This window comes from Panicum virgatum, chromosome 5K (genome assembly GCF_016808335.1).
Source record: "Panicum virgatum strain AP13 chromosome 5K, P.virgatum_v5, whole genome shotgun sequence".
NCBI lineage: Eukaryota > Viridiplantae > Streptophyta > Magnoliopsida > Poales > Poaceae > Panicum > Panicum virgatum.
Window position 1 is genome coordinate 42,541,490 of NC_053140.1, and position 18,968 is coordinate 42,560,457.

Sequence of the window (18,968 nt, forward strand, 5' to 3'; positions counted from 1 at the left end):
TATTTATGATTAATTATAAGAAAATGCTTTTGCTGCAAAACCAATTTTTTTGGGTTCCTTGTAATGTCCTCTTCATGCTCAATTTAATTTGTGATTTATGTTTATTGTGTAAGTTTATTTCTTAATTCTTGCATCGCATTCATGCATTATAGTGACCGAACCGTCGGAGGTCGAGCCCGTCGAGCCTGAACCCGGAGTTCCGTTCACGTTCGAGCCCGAAGTTAACCAAGGCAAGCAGCTAGGCATGATTCTTTGTTCCTATTTAATCTGAATTTGTTATCTCACCGGGTAATATTGGGTTATATATATATAGTAAGTCTATTAGGTACCCTGCTACGGAATAAGCTATTCCGTACCCGAGGTAGCCCCCGCCCCAGGGCCGTGCAGGCGCCCGGCTTCGGTTCCCCGCCGCACCGGTTCCTTTTCCGCGTACCCCCACCACCCCGAAGCGGTTTCTTCTCCTCCCAGCTCGCGATCCCTTCCCCCAGCCAGCCCCGGCCCAGATACGTTTTCCGACGCCGCTCCTCTCATCGTCGGGGACTGGCGCCGCCCAACCCCAGCTGATGCTCCTCCCGTCGCCGATCTGGAGTCTGGCGCCTCCCGTCATTGCTGATCCGTTCCCGACGCCGCATCTCATCCCGACGCAGCACCTCCTCCCGTCGCCGCTCCCCTCCTCCGACGGTGATCCCTCCTCCCAATGCCATTCCACGAGGCCGTCCTCCCGTCGTCATCACCCCCGGGAGATCCTACTATGGCCCACTGACGAGATCCTCCCCTGGCCTACCTTCAGGTCATGGAGGAATTGATGGCACGACGTGGATGAATCGCCTGCGTATCCCCGCATTCAAGGTGACGCCCTCCCGTTCCCGATGCCGCTCACTCCTCCCGTCGCTGTCGATCCTCCTCCAGCCTGCTCTCTGATCAGGTGATTCCCCCTCATCTTTTGTTGTTCCTACGGTTAATTCCGTGCAAGCTCTAGATTTGTCTGCCGGTGCTCATTCTTTGATGAATGGTCGCTGGTGGTTCCCCCGCCAGTGCAAGGTGCTCCTCTATCCTCACTCCATTCGATTCCACTTATTTTTTGTCACATTTTTTCTTTCGTACTGATGATTCATCCTGATTTAGTTCGAATTAGGTTATAATTTGTTGCAATCGGTAGCTGCATCATCATTTTCCTTGTTTCATTATTCTTTAGTTTTCCCTGCCGTATTCATTTCAGTGGGTATTGCACCTGACACTGTCGATTTGCTGAATGGATTCTCACCACAGATTGGTCCACAGATGCATATCAACCTGAGCAGGGTGGTGTTCGAGCAGCTTCCGATTTGGTTGTCAATCGGATTGGCGACGACGGTCACCAGGGATCCAATCTCCTCCGCTATAGCTTGGGGTTCCTTCCCTGGAGCGACAGGTTTGTTTGGATGAGTATTCATTAATACCTACGTTGAGTCTGATGCCCCCTCTTTTCTCACATTAATTCGATTCTCCTGCTGTTGCCTGATTACCCCTATTGGTGGCGACAATTATTTGTGATAATGATGATTAGGTTGAAGAATTAAATAGAGTACCCACTGCTATTTTCAGTCAATTAACGTTCAATCCTCCCTGCTGGTGATTGATTGTCTGTATTGCTGGTGATGAGTTGTGATTGGATCCCTGGTGTTATTTAGAGTAGCAAGCGTACGTATTAGCAATCCAAATTTTTTAGTGACAGCTGGTGCAGGAGCAACCAGTTCAGCTTTTTCTATTTTCATGACCTGAGCGGTTTGAAATATTTCTGGCATATTCTGTTGTGCCTCGTCGCCTCCTGTCCTGGTCACATACATCATCGTAGGTTGTGGTGATGAGTTGTTGTTTTCGATCTGACCAAATCTCCTTTAAATGCTCATTCAGTCAAGGCTCCGTAGCTTCTTCTCCACATAGTGAACTTTGGGTGCCTCGTATAATTTTGTTGTTAAATGTTGATGTTTGAACTGTTCATCACTTGAGTTTCTTCATGAGATATCCTGCTGCCTACAAATGTCCCTGACTGGCGAGTTACGGGCAATGAGCACCCCCAGCCTCAACCAGCTTCGATCTGAATACAGCCTGTAGAACAACCTCTGTTGAGAAGCTGAGTGCCAGCACAATCCTTTGAACCCTGCTCTGTTGTGGGAATTATAACAATTAACTTGCCATGTCCGTAACAATTACCTTGCCATGTCTGTCCTAGTTCAGTTAAACAATTACCCTGCTCTGTAGTGAGCTTGGCAATGACTTGTGAATTAATTGTTTCTTGGGATTAATATTTTTTATTTATTACTAGTTGTTCATTGTATTAGTTTTTCAAAATACCATAAATGATTTCCCTGTTCTCAGTTTATCTCCGTCGCTTGTGGAGAGTCTGAGGACACAAGGAGCATATTCCGTTGGGTCTCCTCTCCAAGACTTCAGATGCTCCTGGTGCTCCTTGAAAAGCTCGGCTTAAGGCATGAGAGGTGAGCTCTTACCTATTGCTGCTTGATCACTTTATGAGTTCTTGTGTTTCCTTAGACAGAGGCATGCTTAACCTGTTTAACTGATTTACACTTTTGGTAGTAGTTTTATATTAAGTAATTATTTTCCCTGTTTAAAAATTGAATAATAACTGTTTTTTTTTGTTCTTTTGTGTGGCTAGTGAAGGAGTTTTTTAGCTTAGGTCTGTCACTGTATTCTAAATCTACTTCATAGGGGCATCTCCAGTGTTCAAATCGAACTCAACTGAAAAGGTAGTGCCACGGAGGATTTGTTCGATTTCTACTGAATCAAACATAATCACAGTAACGCGTTAGGGATCCATCATATAATAAAATACACCATTTCTATCTCACCATCCTCAAGCTGTAATCTTGATGAGCACATTGTACTAGCGCACTACTTTTTGCCCATTATTTAACTACCTCGGTTCGACTTGCCTTTAGCATTTGATGCAAGTAATCTTTTGATTCCGTTTGACCACTGCAGTGTCTAAATCGAATCAAAGTTCTGCTCTGTCCTGTCACGGTTCGATTTCCATGCACACTGGAGGTGCCCTAATTCATGCTTTGTATGTCTTATATGGAGAAAGAATATGCAGAAATGAAGCTCTTCCTTTGTGCTGATCATAGCTTTTTACTTAGTATATTCAGTCCTTTTCTTTGCCATTAAATTATGAAATCTCTGGTGCATGTATACCTTTGGACCTTGTTTGACCTAAATATTTACATGTTCATTGCAGCTGATTAATACTCGATTGTTCATGGATACTATTTATGGGATGATGTTAAAGTTTTAAGGTTGCTCACTGTTACTTTGCTTATGACACCTTGTAGGTTAGATGGCATCTAGTAATCTCTGTTGCTTTATTTTAGTTTTGATGGCACTCCTGTTAATATTGAGCCCCTCTATACAGTGTCAGCATGATTGCATAAATGGAATAATCATGGCTAAACTGAAATGGCTCACCAAATCTAAGAATAAAGTAAACAAAAGATCTGGAAAACTTAAACCATTAGACTGGATTGGAGAAATTTTTTTCTTAAAAATACACAGGTGCATTGCTGCTGCGATTCGGATGAAGGATATGGTTGGACAATCATGGAAAAGCAGGTTGAACTTAGAAATGGCTGGAAGCACACCAGACTAAGATCCAGCAGCACAATCTGAACTGCAGCGCTTTTTAGGTGCCAAGTATATTAAAATGGCAATGAGACCAGTATATTAAAATGTTTTTTTTGCAGATGTGGTGGACACCACGATCTCTATTGACAGTGCCATCTTTCAGCAGTACCCATCATCACCATCAGGTGTTTAGGGATAGTTCCCCTTGTTCATCACTTGATGGATTTTGTGCAGAAAGCATCAGTTGTACAGTAGATAGATTCTGAGTTTCATGTATGGATGGTATGTTTCGAGCCTATGTGTATAGATTCTTATAAAAATATAGTTCGGAGTGGCAGGTGATGCCATTTCGACTCCACCTGTGTTTATGGTATTTATGAACCGGCTTAGAAAAATGTGTGGTGTTTGTAAGATAATGAGATTTTAGCATCAGCATGTTTTGGTATATGAGATTAGGAAACCAAAACATTACTGTCTGTCTGTATATCGCGCAACTACAAAACATTTTGTTTCTTTGGAGCACAAAATCTTTTGTTTTCTGCTGCTCTGGGCATACGAATCAATTTCCTATCCTAGCGCTTGTTTGGTCTCATCAACCTCTGTTTCCCTTCTCTAGAGATTTGTTTTGTGGTTTCTTGTATGGATAACGTTGCCATGCATGCAGATCGGAGAGAACAAATGTCCGATTCCCTGGCTTGTACCTTTTTTCCGTAGGCAGGAGAGGACGCTTGGTCAAACTGGCACACCAACGCGCTCCTGAAAAAAAAAGGCGGGAGAAGCGAGCGCAAGGTGATGGGCGGCAGCGCGTCAACCAGCGCGCGTTGTTGGTGCGCTTGAAAAAAATGGGCGGGAGAAGCGAGCGAGGTGGTGGGCATCGCCCTGTACGAGGTTGGTTGCGTCGGGGGTGGCGCGCGGATGGGTGGGACGCGCGCTCTATATATATATATTGCATTCTTATATCTATTTTTCTGCATTACCTTTCTTGAATTGTTATCCATGTCCTTGTCACTTGTTAGTTAGCTAATTACTTAACTTGGCTAGATGCTTAACTCTGCTTAGAATATTTAAATCGCTTGCTAGGAAGGAATGTCTTGGAGTATCACACTTACCGATAATCCTTGGTTGCACTGGTTCGTTAGGGTAGTGTTGAAGTGGTAGTATCGAGATTCGAGTGGAATGGTAGGGCCTAGAGAAGAAGTCACTTGGGTATAGTCCGTTTGGATCGTTTAAGGACCGTCCGTGGATGCCATCGACTTTGAGCACCTTTCCGTGCTACCACATATCCAATATAATGGTACGGATGAGCCAATTACTTTCTTAGACTTGATCATTGATGTGCAGTCTTAGATATGTGGCCAAGGGCTATGCAGGGAGGCTTAGGGGTGTCCCGGTGAACCTATGTGTAGGAAAGTTTAGAGGTGCCCCCGGTGGACATGTGGCACACTCTTCGGCCAGCACATGTTAACTTTTATCTGGATGATAATGACCGGCGGTTCTTTAAAATAGTATTAAATTGGACGGTTCTCACACAGAGTTAAGCTTAGGATGTCTCAAGAGCCAGCCGAATTTCCATGGAAATAAGGACTAGAGACCAATAAAGAGACACAGATCAGACTTGGGATCATCATCCACTCATCGACTGGAAAATGGTAAGCACAAGACACAAGTTCCCCAAAATAAAACGCGACTACCAGTAGCGAGTTGGCAACTACTCCCTCCGTTCCATGCGTGAGTGTCAAACCACGCGGACGTGATGCCGTGATGTCCGGCGGTTCAGCCACAAGCCATGTTTGTACACTTGCATTGCCACGTACTATCTGCTTTGCAGGCTGCAGGCATGTGTCTGCCCGGTCCATGCTCCAAACTGGAGGCCGTCGTTTAGGTATTTTATTTGGCATTTCCGGGTGGCACACATCATGATAGACCATCCTTGTAAATGTTCAAGTCATTTGTCCTCACTTTTTTCTGTTGAAATGCATTGATTCATATTTGGCCTTTGCTATGGTACACCCAAATAACTGTGGACCGTTGATCTAATGCCATATTACCTCTTAGAAGGTAATAGTTTTAATATTTATTCTATATATTTTAAATTAGAAAATAGAGGATTAGATCTAAAATGCATGCATGATTAGTTGAGATCTCATATTTCTATTTTTTTTCACATGATGTGCCGGCCATTAAATTGAGACAAGAATTATTTTTTATCCTCCGTGCACGTGACATATATACCCAGCAGATTATATGTAACGTTTTTTTGCCATCACGAGTTTTAACATAAATACATGATGTATATGCATAATTTAGATCTAACATGATTGATACGTCGATGGAGCATGTGTACATGTGTGAGTGTAACTTCTTTGTTTTTCTTGGGGAATGACACGAACATGATTGGAGCCTTTGCATACTTGAGTTTGCATCATTTTTTGTGACATATAAAGGAACCACCGTGAGTTTATAATGTTATTTTGTAATGATATGAGATGCATACCTTCAAGATCTAACTTGAGATGTGTATGACAAACTTGAAAAAAATATTTTTCCAAACAAGAGAGATCGACATGTAACAAATGTGCCTAGCTACCAACATGTAATTAAGAAACGTGCACACAATTGAATCCTAACAAAATAAGGGAGGATATCGAGATTTTCATGCATGCGTACATGCAAATTTGCAAGCCTCTGCTAGATCCACGGAAGCAGCATGCAGGTAGTTAGGATAGCCGGCAGATTTTTCCTTAATTAATTAGTTATTTAGTTTTCCTCCTAATATTCAAGGGCTAAGATTTATTTGAACTCTTACCTCCTAAAAGGTAATTGGAGTACCGTAAAAAAATTCAGAGGTTTGCATGAAGTAGCTAGATACCATCGATCTGAACAGATCTTTAAAACACGGAGCGTCTGCACGGCCCCATGAACACGCCAATATGACCAGACGAGCAAGATTTCCCCAGGCACAGAGTGCCAGTCAACAGAAGTTGCTGATAGCCTGCTTGAGACTCAGACTTGGCCAACTTGCCGTGCTACTACTTACAGTTTGCGATGGCCAGTCTGCGGGATCAACACGTACTTCCACCGATCAGTATACACTGCACTGGATTCAGAGGCGCGTGGATTGACGGATCGAACGCGTCGTCAGAATTGAAGCGTGGATTACACTGCAGAAGCCGCGTAGAGAAGAGATGGAACTAGACGTACGCTGCAGGAGTTTGCCGGAAGTGTAACAGTGTGTACTGGTCGAACGTGTCGACAACGTCAACGTCAAGTACACTGCAGGAAAGTTTATTTGCTTGGCACGTCGATTGCTCTTTTTGGCCATTATGTCTATTTTTTTTTGAAGGGCCATTATATATGTCTATATTGAAACTGTCAAGATTAATTTTTAGAACATTTTACTTAGGCAACGTATTAGGTGCAAACTAATCTTTTCGTGCAAACTTTGAAAACTTCAATCTGGGCCATCAGATCAACATCCAAGGGGCATGGGGGATTAGGTAATTTTTCAATCTGAACCCGCCCTTAGATTGTGTAATCATACTTTTGCAAATCCTCCTCCCACCCTCCTGTGCCCCTCCCCTTGGATGTTGATCCGATGACCCAAATTGAAGTTTCCATAGTTTGCACGGAGAGATTGGTTTGCACCTAATATATTGCCTTTTACTTAAACTATTCAATATCTTTTTGATTAAGCTATAACCTTTTTTACCGGAAAAAAAATCCGGTGGAACACAAAAATCACAAAACAGGCTAGCGGATATGCAAAATATCAGTCACTTGATGTCAACTAAATCTGAAAAATCCCTCAAAAAAAAGTAAATCTGGAGAAAAATGGCATGCTGGTTAGCTTTTTTGGAAAAAATTAATGAAACTTAAGCTAATGACAGCTCTAACTGATGAGGCACGCATGCACGTTTATGCAAGTAAGAGCAAAAGGATGGCTCGTATCATCAATCACATACAGAAAGTAGGGTATGCCGGAAGGAAAGAAATAAGAGAGAGCAAGAATCATTTGTTTCTTTTTAACCAGGATCACCTCTCGAATCTGCAAAATAGAAATTCGTACGAAACAACCATGCTAAGGTATCCGAAAAAGTAACTGAAAAATAAACCAAAATAAACAAAATGCTAGCTAAAGCACACTCGGCGTGCAATGTAAACACACATAAAAAAAAAATCTGAAATCTTGCAGTTTAGATGTCATTTCTCGTCAAGATGGGTCCATGTCCAACAATAATAATGATTTTGTACGAGTCTCACAGCACAAGTCAAATGAGAATTTGTCAAATCTTCCAAGAGGGTCCATGACGACATGCCAAACTTCCAGAATCAGATGCAGAAAGGGCCACGTCTACCTGTAACAACATCTTTATCGTCCCTGGATCTCCTTGCATTGGAACGATTCAACCATCCAGCCCTATATAAAGGGCTCCATGCTACCACTATGCTTCACAAGCCAAAGCACGTACTACTGCTACACGTAGCTAGGAGTCCTCTATCTTAACCAGCAGCTGAGCAGATCATGGCGACCAATCTCAAGTGGCCCTCTGTTCTGGCCCTCCTCCTCGTCGCCGGCATGGTTGGCATCGCCAGTGCCGGCAACATCGCCGTGTACTGGGGCCAGAACGTCAACGAGGGCACCCTGGCCGACGCCTGCAGCTCCGGCAGCTACGCCTACGTCATCATCTCGTTCCTGAGCACCTTCGGCAGCGGACAGGCCCCGGTCCTCAACCTCGCCGGGCACTGTAACCCCGGCGAGTGCGCCGGCCTCGCCTCCGACATCCAGTCGTGCAAGTCGCAGGGCGTCAGGGTGCTCCTCTCCCTCGGCGGCGCCGGCGGCAACTACGGCCTCTCCTCCACCGACGACGCCAACAGCGTGGCCGACTACCTGTGGGACAACTTCCTGGGCGGCACGGGCTCGACGTCCCGGCCGCTGGGCGCCGTCGCGCTGGACGGCATCGACCTCGACATCGAGAACGGCAACCCGGCGCATTACGATGAGCTGGCGAGCGCGCTCAAGGCCAAGGACGGCGGCGTGCTGCTGACGGCGGCGCCGCAGTGCCCCTACCCGGACGCGTCGCTGGGGCCGGCGCTGCAGACGGGGCTGTTTGACGCGGTGTGGGTGCAGTTCTACAACAACCCCGGGTGCGCGTACGCCGGCGGGGACGACGCCAACCTGGTGGCCGCGTGGCGCACGTGGACCGGCGGCGTCAGGGCCGGGAGCTTCTACCTCGGCCTGCCGGCCTCCGAAGAGGCCGCCGGCAGCGGGTACATCCCGCCCGGCGACCTGACGGGGACGGTGCTCCCCGCCGTCCAGGGCGTCGGCGGCGGCTACGGCGGGATCATGCTGTGGAGCCGCTACTACGACGTGCTGAAAAACCCAAACTACAGCGACCAGGTCAAGGGCAGCGTCTGAGCTGACTGAGCATGCATACGAACAAGCTTCCACACCGAGAGCTACTGCCTACTGCGAACGAACGTGCACTTATGTATACTCGTATAGTTTGCTTAATTTTAATTTTATACCGGATTAATAAAAGTTGATTGGCAAATATATGTTACAAAATGACCGTGGGAATTTCTTGCATCTTTTTTATTGATGCATGTTGCCATCTAAGGAATAGAGAACGGCGCACGGCAAGTCGATCGACAATCGGGTATTTCCGTGGAGTCCATTTATCTTGCACGGGTGAGAGCAGAGCTGTCGCAGAAGGAGGGAGCGACCGCCGGCGAGCTAGGGGAGAAGGGCGGGAGGGGAGTGAGCGGCCGCCGGCAAGCTAGTGGAGAGGGAGCGGCCACCGGGAGGGGTGGGAGGGGGGGGGGGGGGAGCGGCTGCCGGCAAGGTCGCCGGCGGCCGGGGTGGTGGAGGGAGGCGGCGAAGCTTTAGAGTTCCGGGTTGTCAGGAGTGGGATTGCTCCATAGCCTCGGCTATAGAAGAGGAGGGGCTGGGGGCGGAGGCGATGGTTCAGTCGGCGGAAGGCGCTGCGGCGCAGGAGCGGTGGCTGGGCAGACCCCAGTGGGTGGTGGCCGGCAGCGGTGGGCGAGAGCCGCGGCGGCGAGACTGGTTAGGGGCGGCGGAGGACAGGCGGCGGCAACGGTTCGGCCGGCAAAAGACGCGGCGGCGTGGGACGTAAACCTTTTTTATTTCTCCATTGCTCATAACTGCTGTGTGCCCTTTGCACATAGAGCGAACCTAACGAAAACTGATAGAACTAGACAAGCGACGGGATCGGCCTCATTTTGGAGATCGATGGCGAGTGGTCGCTAGAAGACGAGGCTCAAGACTACGACCGAGACCGACGCTCGCCGTCGCAAGTCGGACCCGATCAAGACGCCGTTCAACAGTTTTTATGTGGAAAGCCGTCGTCACCCGTCACATCCTCGGTCTCCTCAGTCCTCACCACAGGGCCATCTTCCTCCAATTCTCCGCCTCCCGCCTTCTCTCCTCGTCACATCGCTGAGGCCTAGCACAGGGCGGGCCTGGGCCTGTACGATACCTTTTTTTTTTTGAAAAGGGGCTTGTGCGACACTTTTTTTTTTTGAAAAGGGGCCTGTGCGATCAACTGATCGTCGGGTTCGTCAGCCTGCTTGTCCCCCGCCCCGGCGGGCCGCTGGGCCTGCAAGCGTCCAGGATTTCTGAATGAAAGAAGCCCATAACCTCTTGTTCAAGCAAGATGTATGTACAGGCCGTTCGGGAAAAAAAAAGCAAAATGTACATAGTAGACCGATTGGGCCGCACTGAGTTTGTTGGATTCAAAGCGCGGGGGATGCCACAAAAAGATGCATTCTAATTCCTCTCAAATAAAAAAATGCATTCTAATCTCCAAATAGGGAGCTGTAGGTGCAGGTTATTCACTTACGCTGCCTACAGCGTTTCATTCTTTCATGATCATATAAAATGTCCATGTCGTCAAGGAAGCCATTCTCATAGACAAACGGTACAGATTGTATTACAACAAGAGCGTACGGTGTTCCCGAGCTACAGTTAGAACTGGAAGACAGAAGGATGGGCCATCCGCCATTTTACATGCAAGGAAAACTGGGGAAGCACACAACAAATGACAAAAGAATCAAGAATCATAGAAGCAGCTCTCGCTACATACCCTGGACGCAAGCTAACCAAGCTAATGCAAAACTAGCACTACCTGCGTGGTATTATTATAACCAGGCCTTCGACTTTGCCAGAAGACAGCAATTTCTTAGTTGGTGCCCCTGACGTTTGGAATATCACAATGCGTTTCCACATCAAACCTTCCTTACCTGAATGTTGTGTGTGGATTGTGATCTCCAGATTGGTTGTTTGCCGCTTTGAACTAGTGCAACCTCCTCGCCGTCCTTAACCATACCATGTTTCTGTAAACAAAGGCCATCGTATTAGGAGGTCTATCTTCCGTCCTTGTGGTTAAATAAACGGTGTCAAAATAGGCGGGATGCTAGAATTTAAAGGCGCCATTGCTTTATCATAGATCTGTAATATCCCATTCGGCTACCAACAGCAGCAGGATGGTCAGACTGCCAAGTTATACGAATATCTGAATTCTACCTTCGGTTATCTGAGCAACATTACTTGAGTTCTTTTACAGTGCACAATACTACTTTATACTATTGTCTGAAAAGGATTCATATGTAAATATCGTACGGTCGAGTTTTATTCTATACTACCAAGATATTAATCAGTGGTACGAGGTAGTGTAACTAGATAGTATATGTCGTATAAGAGTAATATGGAAAAGATTATTATCTCTATTTATTTTTAATTATCATTTTCTTTCGTAACCTAGAATTTACTACTTTTCTCCCCTCCTATCTCTCATGAGCAAGCGAAGCCGCCGGTGGTTCGTCCTGCGCACGCCGCCGCCAGTGGTTCGTCTAGCGCACGCTGCCGCCGGTCACCGCCGGTGATTCATCCTGCGCACGCCGCCGCCGGTCGCCCTCGGTGATTCATCCTGCGCACGCCCCGCAGGGGATTCGGATCGGGCCGCAGCTCGGTGCAAGAAACCATGAGCGGCGGCGGCCCCTAGGACCCGTGGTTCTCGGCGGGGATGGCGGCGAGTGGCTTGCAGATCCATGTCTTCCAGCAGAGATGGCGGCCAGTACTCGCGGGGAAGGCGACGTCCGGGTCAGCCCCTCCCTGCGTCCCATCGCCGGCCCCTTCCCGGCAGCGGCCACACTGACGGCCGGCCTCCTGAGCTCGTGTAGCCCTCCCGGTGAGTGCAGCCTGCGGAGGCCCTCTTGTCCGGTCCTCTCCAGTATAGCTGCATGCTTCTTTCTGAACTCACTACTATCTTGTGTGAAATCTTTTTTGTTTTGTGCGAGGAATCTTGTGTGAAATCTTTTGCAAGCCTATTGCCATTCCTGATATGATGCAGGTAAATTTAAATTTATTGAACTCCTTTTGCTGGAAGTTATGATTAAATTTGTTCTTGTGTAGAATGTCTTTAATTTGCATCTGAATTTCTTGTGCCACACAGATGCGACTGCTCTGACACGGATGAGTGCTAGCATACACAAGCTGTGTTTGGTAGGTCATTCAGGACGCATTTGCACAAAAACCATTGGATGAGGCCACTGCAATCGTGGTGATCAGCAAGCAAGTTACTGCTCTAACCATCCCACACAAGATCGCTCTGTTCAGAACTTCATATGAACCGCGGCAGCGGGCATAGGAAGACGCGCAAGAATGAGGGGCCGGTGTTGCCCCTGTCACACGTGTGGCAAGGGCCGGCGGCGCCGGTTCACAAGCGGGCACCCAATCTTCCGCTGGCGGCGTTGAGGATGATCGATGTAGATGGGCATGGGAGGAGGCGGCCGCCGGTCAAGGGGGCTGCCACGAACGACACACGATGAGGGTCGGCAGGCTGGAAGGGAGGAGGCCAGCGGCACCGGCGATCTCAACGAGGACGGGCAGCGGACCGGAAGGGAGGACGTGATCGGTGTTGGTCAGATGCAGAGGGGCGGCGTGGGCTGGAAGGGAGAAGGGGGCAGACGGAGAGGGGACAATTTATATGAAGTTACTTATAACAATTTTGCCCCTTGTAATTGACGGTTAGATCTTTCCTATACTGCACACTACCAAGTGATAGTATTGTGCACCGTAAAAGAGCTCCATTACTTTAGCGCAGCATTGCACAAGATAAGGATGCAATTGTTGTAAAACAACCGGACTGCATATAGAAGGAAAGGAGGACTAGAAGTCCTAGTCCATGTCCGGTTGCTTGTGGGCTCTTACCAAAACTCTAGTCATAGGTCGGAGTATATATATGAGGGAGATCTTCATTGTAAATTATCGATACGAGGAATAAGGAGAAGCTTCACCTACATTGTATCTTGTCTACTTGTGTTCTTGTGCTTATCATGAGAGGCGTGAGAGGGAGAAGATCCAACCGTTGACGATGTGTTTTACATTGACTAGGAACCCTTGCACGGGTATCACATTAAAATTCTGCTCTACACTGGCTTGTAGCCATCGTGTTATTTTTGTATTTGCACTAGCTTGCATGCTATGCTTCACTCAAGCTTCTCCTGTTGAGTAGCAGCTCCCACTCTATTGAGATGGCTAGTAGTCCATCGTAATAATCTATCAACCAGCTAGCATGCTGGCTCACTCATGTGTTGTATGCACATATACAAAATGACAAGAAGTCATTAATTATATTTAGTCAAGAAGGCTAAGATCAGGGGGAGCAAACTGGTCTAGAATAGGCTCAATATGAATTTATCCAATTAGAAATTGGTTCACCCAACCAGAATGGATTTGCGAATAAATGAAAGGAAAAATAGACCTGTTAGTCTATTACGTGGAAAACAATTTGTATTATGGAATCAAAAGTATATGGAAAATTCTTGAATGCATGAGCAATTAATTTTTCTAGAAGAAATTCCATGTAGATTATACTTTGTGTATTTATAAACTTGAAGTTTATGTTACATACTTGAAGTATAATGTATGAGTATTATGATTATAAATGGGCTAAATAAAGAAAGAAGCAAGACAATAAAAATAGTCTCGTAGACTTAGAACTGTGCAAATTATAGATATGCCGAATATACCACATTGCACACCATTATCGAATGAATGTAGTATTAATGTTACTACATTAATAAAGTCTAGCTCACTGCATATAACAAATAACCCCTATATTTAAAAGACGTGCGTGTGATTATTATTTTATTTCACCATCTTAGCATATATAAATGGGCATCAACTTGAAGTTGGAGAAATATGGATATGAATTTCCATTATATTGTGCCTATGGGGATAGTTTTGAAGTATGCTACTAATGAAGATCTAATATCGGCATTTGGGGGAGAGAAAGCCCATATGAATGCCTTATATTGGAAGCAAGAATGTTCTTCATAAAATATTCCTGGAAGCTTGAAGTGGGAATATAAACACGCACTAAATCATACTCGCATGAAGCGGATTATAATGCCAGAACAATAAAACTGTGAGGAAGCCCATGGAGGGTGCCACCTGATGTGGTAAACACTTGGAGTGAAATTCCCTGAAGGAATTGATCCCAGTGAGAATATGCACATAATGAATACTCACGGGACATCGGAAATTAGGAGAAATAACATGAAGTTATTAACTAGAAGTTAAAAGCTATGTGTGATATATCCCGGGTATTTAATAATATACTCACCATGGCAAATGACTTGGTCATTAATTTAAAATCTATGGGGATGCCTGTTGGTTTTAGATAACATGAACTTGTCAAACAATTTACTGAGAATCTCCACACATTCCGAAAAGAAAAGACCTTTAAGGTTAAATACCTCACAAACCAAGAAATGATCATCATGAAGATGAGTACCTAACACTATAAAGCACGCGCAATATTTTGTGTTGGGATGAGCAGATAATTATCCTGAAGATATGGGAGAATTGAATGAATGTCGACAACACTACCTCTAGAGTTGCAAATGTTTCTCTAAACGAGAACATGGATCCAAGACTAAAGTCCATGGCAGAGTTGCATGAAGCACTCATATCGGGTCAATGAAAGAAAGCAATTGAGGTTGGACCATGAAGAAAGTATTTGAACCTAGAAGTTCAAACTATACAAGTCATTGTGAAATAATGATATGGTGAAATACAATGGTTCATATGTCTTTCAAAAGACTAGTAAACTCCCATTATGTATGAATAAATATTCTGCGACATATCTGGCAAATGGCATGAATGAAAAGAAATATTATGTAGTTAATCATTGGATTATGAAAATCCATGTGAAAGGATCCGTGAAGGACTCATTTTCCTCGAAGGAATAAAGTAGCAAGAAATATAATTAAATCTCATACTAAATATTAAAATGTCTAAGGTAGATAATATTCTTGAATGAACATTTAAAGTCTCAAGAAGAGCATATCCTAGAAGGAATAGATTGTGTAAATCACTTCTATCTATCATGAGAAAATTTCTCATAGAAGAGAAATATTATTCTTGAAGAATTGAAGATTCCTGAAGAAAATAGTCAATGAATGACTTATCAGTCAATTACTAAATAAACACCAATAATCCTGAAGATACAAGCGAAGACTCGTACAGACCCGAATGATTAAGAATGAAATGAGGAATAAAATGGCTTTGAATGTGCCATACAAGCACCTGCATGTGCCCATATAGCTGCTAGCTAGCATTGAATTGTAAGTATCCTCAAATACCATAGAAGGTATATTTGTGACTAGTAAATTGAATCATCCCCTTCAAATGCCAAATGAAGACCGATTATCTATAGTGGAAAAGGCTAAATAAAGATCTACTGAATAGATCATTGTCTAGACTTTGCATACACTAAAGAAGTAAGGATTGAGTTGCTGATGTAGTATTCAATTTCAAACACTGAGTTTTGAAAGAGTAATACCTAGAAGGTATATAAATTTGCAACTCATTGTCCCCATATTCTTATGAAAGGATAAAATATTTATTTGTATTGCATAATTACATAAGTGGTTATTACTGCTGGAAGCATAGCTCCTAATCGTAGTCTAGAAGTCTCTGAAAGACTAAATGTATTGTATTAATTAAATATTAGTACTCATACGCAATTTTTTTGTTAAATATTATTACTCATACGCAATTATGAAGTTCAAAGTATGCCGCTATGAGGGGGAGTATATTTTTCATTGAGTATTACCTTGAAGGAATCAACTTAATAATTAATTTTTGATTTACCATGAAGGTGTACCACTTGATTGTTTAAGATCTTGTAGATCATTGTTGCAAGAACCATGAAGTTCATGCATAATCTTGAAGATTGATCCCTATTCATGAAGAATAGTAAATATAGAATTATATGTAACCAAGAAGGTTTATTGTTGTGCTCTTTTTCCTTTTGTGAGTTTTTACTTGAAGGTTTCTCACGTAAGGTTTTTAACGAGGCAACATATGCAATACAATTGTGGTTGATATGCAATCTTTTCTCCAATGACCGTTTTTCCCGCTGGGTTTTTGGATGGAGTTTTTAACAAGGCATATGCTTTCGTGGTAATCGCCCAAGGGGGAGTGTTGTAAAACAACCGGACTGCATATAGAAGGAAAGGAGGACTAGAAGTCCTAGTCCATGTCCGGTTGCTTGTGGGTTCTTACCAAAACTCTAGTCATAGGTCGGAGTATATATATGAGGGAGACCTTCATTGTAAATTATCGATACGAGGAATAAAGAGAAGCTCCACCTACATTGTATCTTGTCTACTTGTGTTCTTGTGCTTATCGTGAGAGGCGTGAGAGGGAGAAGATCCAACCGTTGACGACGTGTTTTACAACAGCAATATCTCAGTTACCTGATGAAGTCATTGCTGCTATTTTCATTCAGCCAATCATTGTCAACAAGACATAAATAGTGCTACTTGTCTTAGGATGCCCGTCCATTCGGTTGTTTGATATATTCTTGCTAGTTTTCTGTAACTATCATGGCTGGGAAAATGGTAACACTAATGCACTTGCTGCTCCAGGCATATTTATTCCCATTTGTTTTCTATAAATCATAAGTTTGGCTGACCTCTCAGCCTGTGAAGTACTGCCTCAGATGTGGCCATGTTGTATATAAAAGGTGCCAATGCCATGCACTGTTGGCCCATTTGCAGCTGTAGGTAAATCTACTTTAAAACTTAACATTGCTAAGTTCACCTATGAGACTGTTCTAGATGTTAATATGTTATGGGCAACATATCAGGTGCAAACCAATCTCTCCATGCAAACTATAGAAACATCAATCTAGACCATCCGATCAACATCCAAGGGGAGGGGGGATTTGCAAAAGTGTGATTACGGATTACCCAATTTAAAGGCGGGTCCAGATTGTAAAATTACCCAATCCCCCATACCCCTTGGATGTTGATCCAATGACTCAGATTGAAGTTTTCATAGCTTGCACGGAGAGGTTGGTTTGCACCTGATACGTTGCCTATGTTATGTGACGCCGCTAACATAATGTGGACAATGAATATCAGATCAAACCTATCCTTAATCATATAACAAAAAAGTTAAACTGGTGACAAAAAGAACTACAAAAGATGTCAATATATCATACAAGTCATTACCAGCAAATAAGACAAAGCATCACCAAACGTCTTCTCAGCATCATCAAAAAATTCCATTAGAACTGGAGATACACCTTGGTACAAAGCCAATCGTTGTCTCACTCTCTCGCTACAAATAGACCAGCAACAATTATTTGCTAGATATGCAAGGATTGTCAATGAAAAAACTGACTAAAGCTGAAAACATAAACCAAACAAACTAATCTCAGGCGACCTGTTTAAGAACAGTTGCCCCTGTGCAACAGCAGTATATCACTTTTTTCCTATGAAAGGCTAATAGCAGATAGTTTACCATTAAATTACAGATTTCTTACAGCAATTTCATAAGATCAACTTCTAGCAACATCAAATGTCTCCTTTCCCAAATATATATCAGCATAACATGGCCCGATGAAGCGTGTTGGGTGTCTACTCTCCATACTTAGTATAGATCCAATTGTAGAGGAGCTACATATAGATGGGTTCCAGGCTTCCAGCCCTCCAGGCTTTCAAGCCCACTCGATAATGAATCACAAAGGCCAATATCTAGTGTTCATTTTCGATAGGCTCCAAGAGTCCGTAAAGTCCTGAAATGTCAGTGCACTACTTTGGTTTTCTACAATTCATATCTTGCATGTGAACCACAAAATTACATACATAATTTCAAATGGGTACTTGATTTGATCAGTCATCACTGAAACAACACTAACTAATACATGCCCACACATTAAATTTTAAAGGTTGTTCCAATGGTAATTAACAAATTATTGGGTTGGATAAGGTAGCCTAATTGATTCATGTTCCATAATTATAACATATTACAAGAAAAAAGAAATAAACAGCTAATTACCAACATTAATTATGCTCAAATATTTAACAGAATCACCTCAATAGGCCATCATCAGTACAATTAGATAAAACATGCCCTTGGGGACATTTTACTGACGAGTCATGATCATGGGACATGATCACGGGACATAAAAATAGGACAGCAGCAATTTGTATTGTAGGCTGCTTCCATACGAACAAAAGAATAGAAAACTTACTCATCTGTAAAAGCAAAAATAGTGCCAGAGGGACGGTAGTGACTAAGCAGGATAGCCATAAATCCTGTCCTGGTGAAAACCACTATTGATGTTCCAAGAGTATTTGACATCATTGTTGCATGGTATGCGAACATTTCACTCATGTGGTTCTACATAACGAGGTCAGGTTAGAAAATGGAAGTTGCTAATCAGCATGACAGAGAAAGAATGGTGTCAGACCTTGAAAACCTGACCAAGGTCAGCAGGTGTTTCCCCACCACTATAGTTGGCCAAACGGGCTGGGCCCAACGGGCTGGCACGGGTCCGAACCGAAAAAGCGCGGCCCGAACACGGTTCGGCCCGGCCCAAACCATGCCAGGTCCGTGCCTGGGCCACGATTCCGGCCCGCGGCCCGAGCACGAGCACGGCCTATTTAAGCCTCCGGCACGGGGCGGCCCGGGGGTGGCACGGTAGCCGTTGATCCCCCCCCCCACCCCCCCCCCGCGGCACGTTTTCCACCGTTGGATCCGACCGTCGGGGGCGGGGGGGGGGGGGTATATAACGCCCCCGGCCGGCAGCCACTCCCCCAACCCTAACCCTAGTTCATTTTTCCCTCCCAGCACCGCTCGCCCTCTCGTCTCTCGCTCTCGCCTCTCGCCGGAGTCTCCCTCTCCTCTCTCGTCTCGTCTTCTCGAGCTCCGGTGGGCACCGGTCCCTGGCCCTGACCTGAGAACGGCACTCGCCGATGGCACGGCCATCTAGACCCTTCATCTCGCTCTCGCACAGACGATGTAGCATCCT

General features: G+C 44.7%; 2 protein-coding genes and 1 long non-coding RNA gene across 6 annotated transcripts; 2 read left to right on the top strand and 1 right to left on the bottom strand.

Annotated features, from left to right (window-relative positions):
- Positions 1 to 369: 369 nt before the first annotated feature.
- On the top strand, positions 370 to 3,119 carry LOC120710058. 4 transcript variants are annotated; one of them, XR_005689813.1, is made up of 5 exons: positions 370 to 681; positions 791 to 925; positions 1,036 to 1,041; positions 1,270 to 1,411; positions 2,359 to 3,119. It is a non-coding gene; the product is annotated as an uncharacterized LOC120710058 (long non-coding RNA). The 4 variants fall into 4 exon arrangements; XR_005689812.1 differs by lacking the exon at positions 1,036 to 1,041; XR_005689815.1 differs by lacking the exon at positions 1,036 to 1,041 and having other exon boundaries at positions 2,383 to 3,119.
- Positions 3,120 to 8,057: 4,938 nt separating this feature from the next.
- On the top strand, positions 8,058 to 9,172 carry LOC120710060 (acidic endochitinase Pun g 14, amyloplastic-like). The gene has a single exon (XM_039995703.1). The coding sequence runs from the start codon at positions 8,141 to 8,143 to the stop codon at positions 9,032 to 9,034; it is 894 nt and encodes a 297-aa protein (XP_039851637.1). The 5' UTR covers positions 8,058 to 8,140; the 3' UTR covers positions 9,035 to 9,172.
- Positions 9,173 to 10,863: 1,691 nt separating this feature from the next.
- On the bottom strand, positions 10,864 to 18,444 carry LOC120710061 (plastidial pyruvate kinase 2-like). The gene is made up of 4 exons (XM_039995704.1): positions 18,408 to 18,444; positions 18,189 to 18,337; positions 17,164 to 17,272; positions 10,864 to 10,971 (listed from the first exon to the last, which is right to left on the bottom strand). Exons 2-4 carry the CDS (start codon positions 18,329 to 18,331, stop codon positions 10,864 to 10,866), a joined length of 360 nt encoding a protein of 119 aa, XP_039851638.1. The 5' UTR covers positions 18,332 to 18,337; positions 18,408 to 18,444.
- Positions 18,445 to 18,968: the final 524 nt, after the last annotated feature.

What these genes read in the sequence shown, in the direction of transcription:
- LOC120710060 (XM_039995703.1), top strand. Translation starts at nt 8,141, where the DNA reads ATGGCGACCAATCTCAAGTGGCCCTCTGTTCTGGCCCTCCTCCTCGTC.
- LOC120710061 (XM_039995704.1), bottom strand. Translation starts at nt 18,331, where the DNA reads ATGAGTGAAATGTTCGCATACCATGCAACAATGATGTCAAATACTCTT. An exon ending in ATTTTTGCTTTTACAGATGA is followed by an intron (nt 17,273 to 18,188) that starts GTAAGTTTTCTA and finishes GTCTATTTGTAG; the next exon opens with CGAGAGAGTGAGACAACGAT. An exon ending in ATGCTTTGTCTTATTTGCTG is followed by an intron (nt 10,972 to 17,163) that starts GTAATGACTTGT and finishes CTTTGTTTACAG; the next exon opens with AAACATGGTATGGTTAAGGA.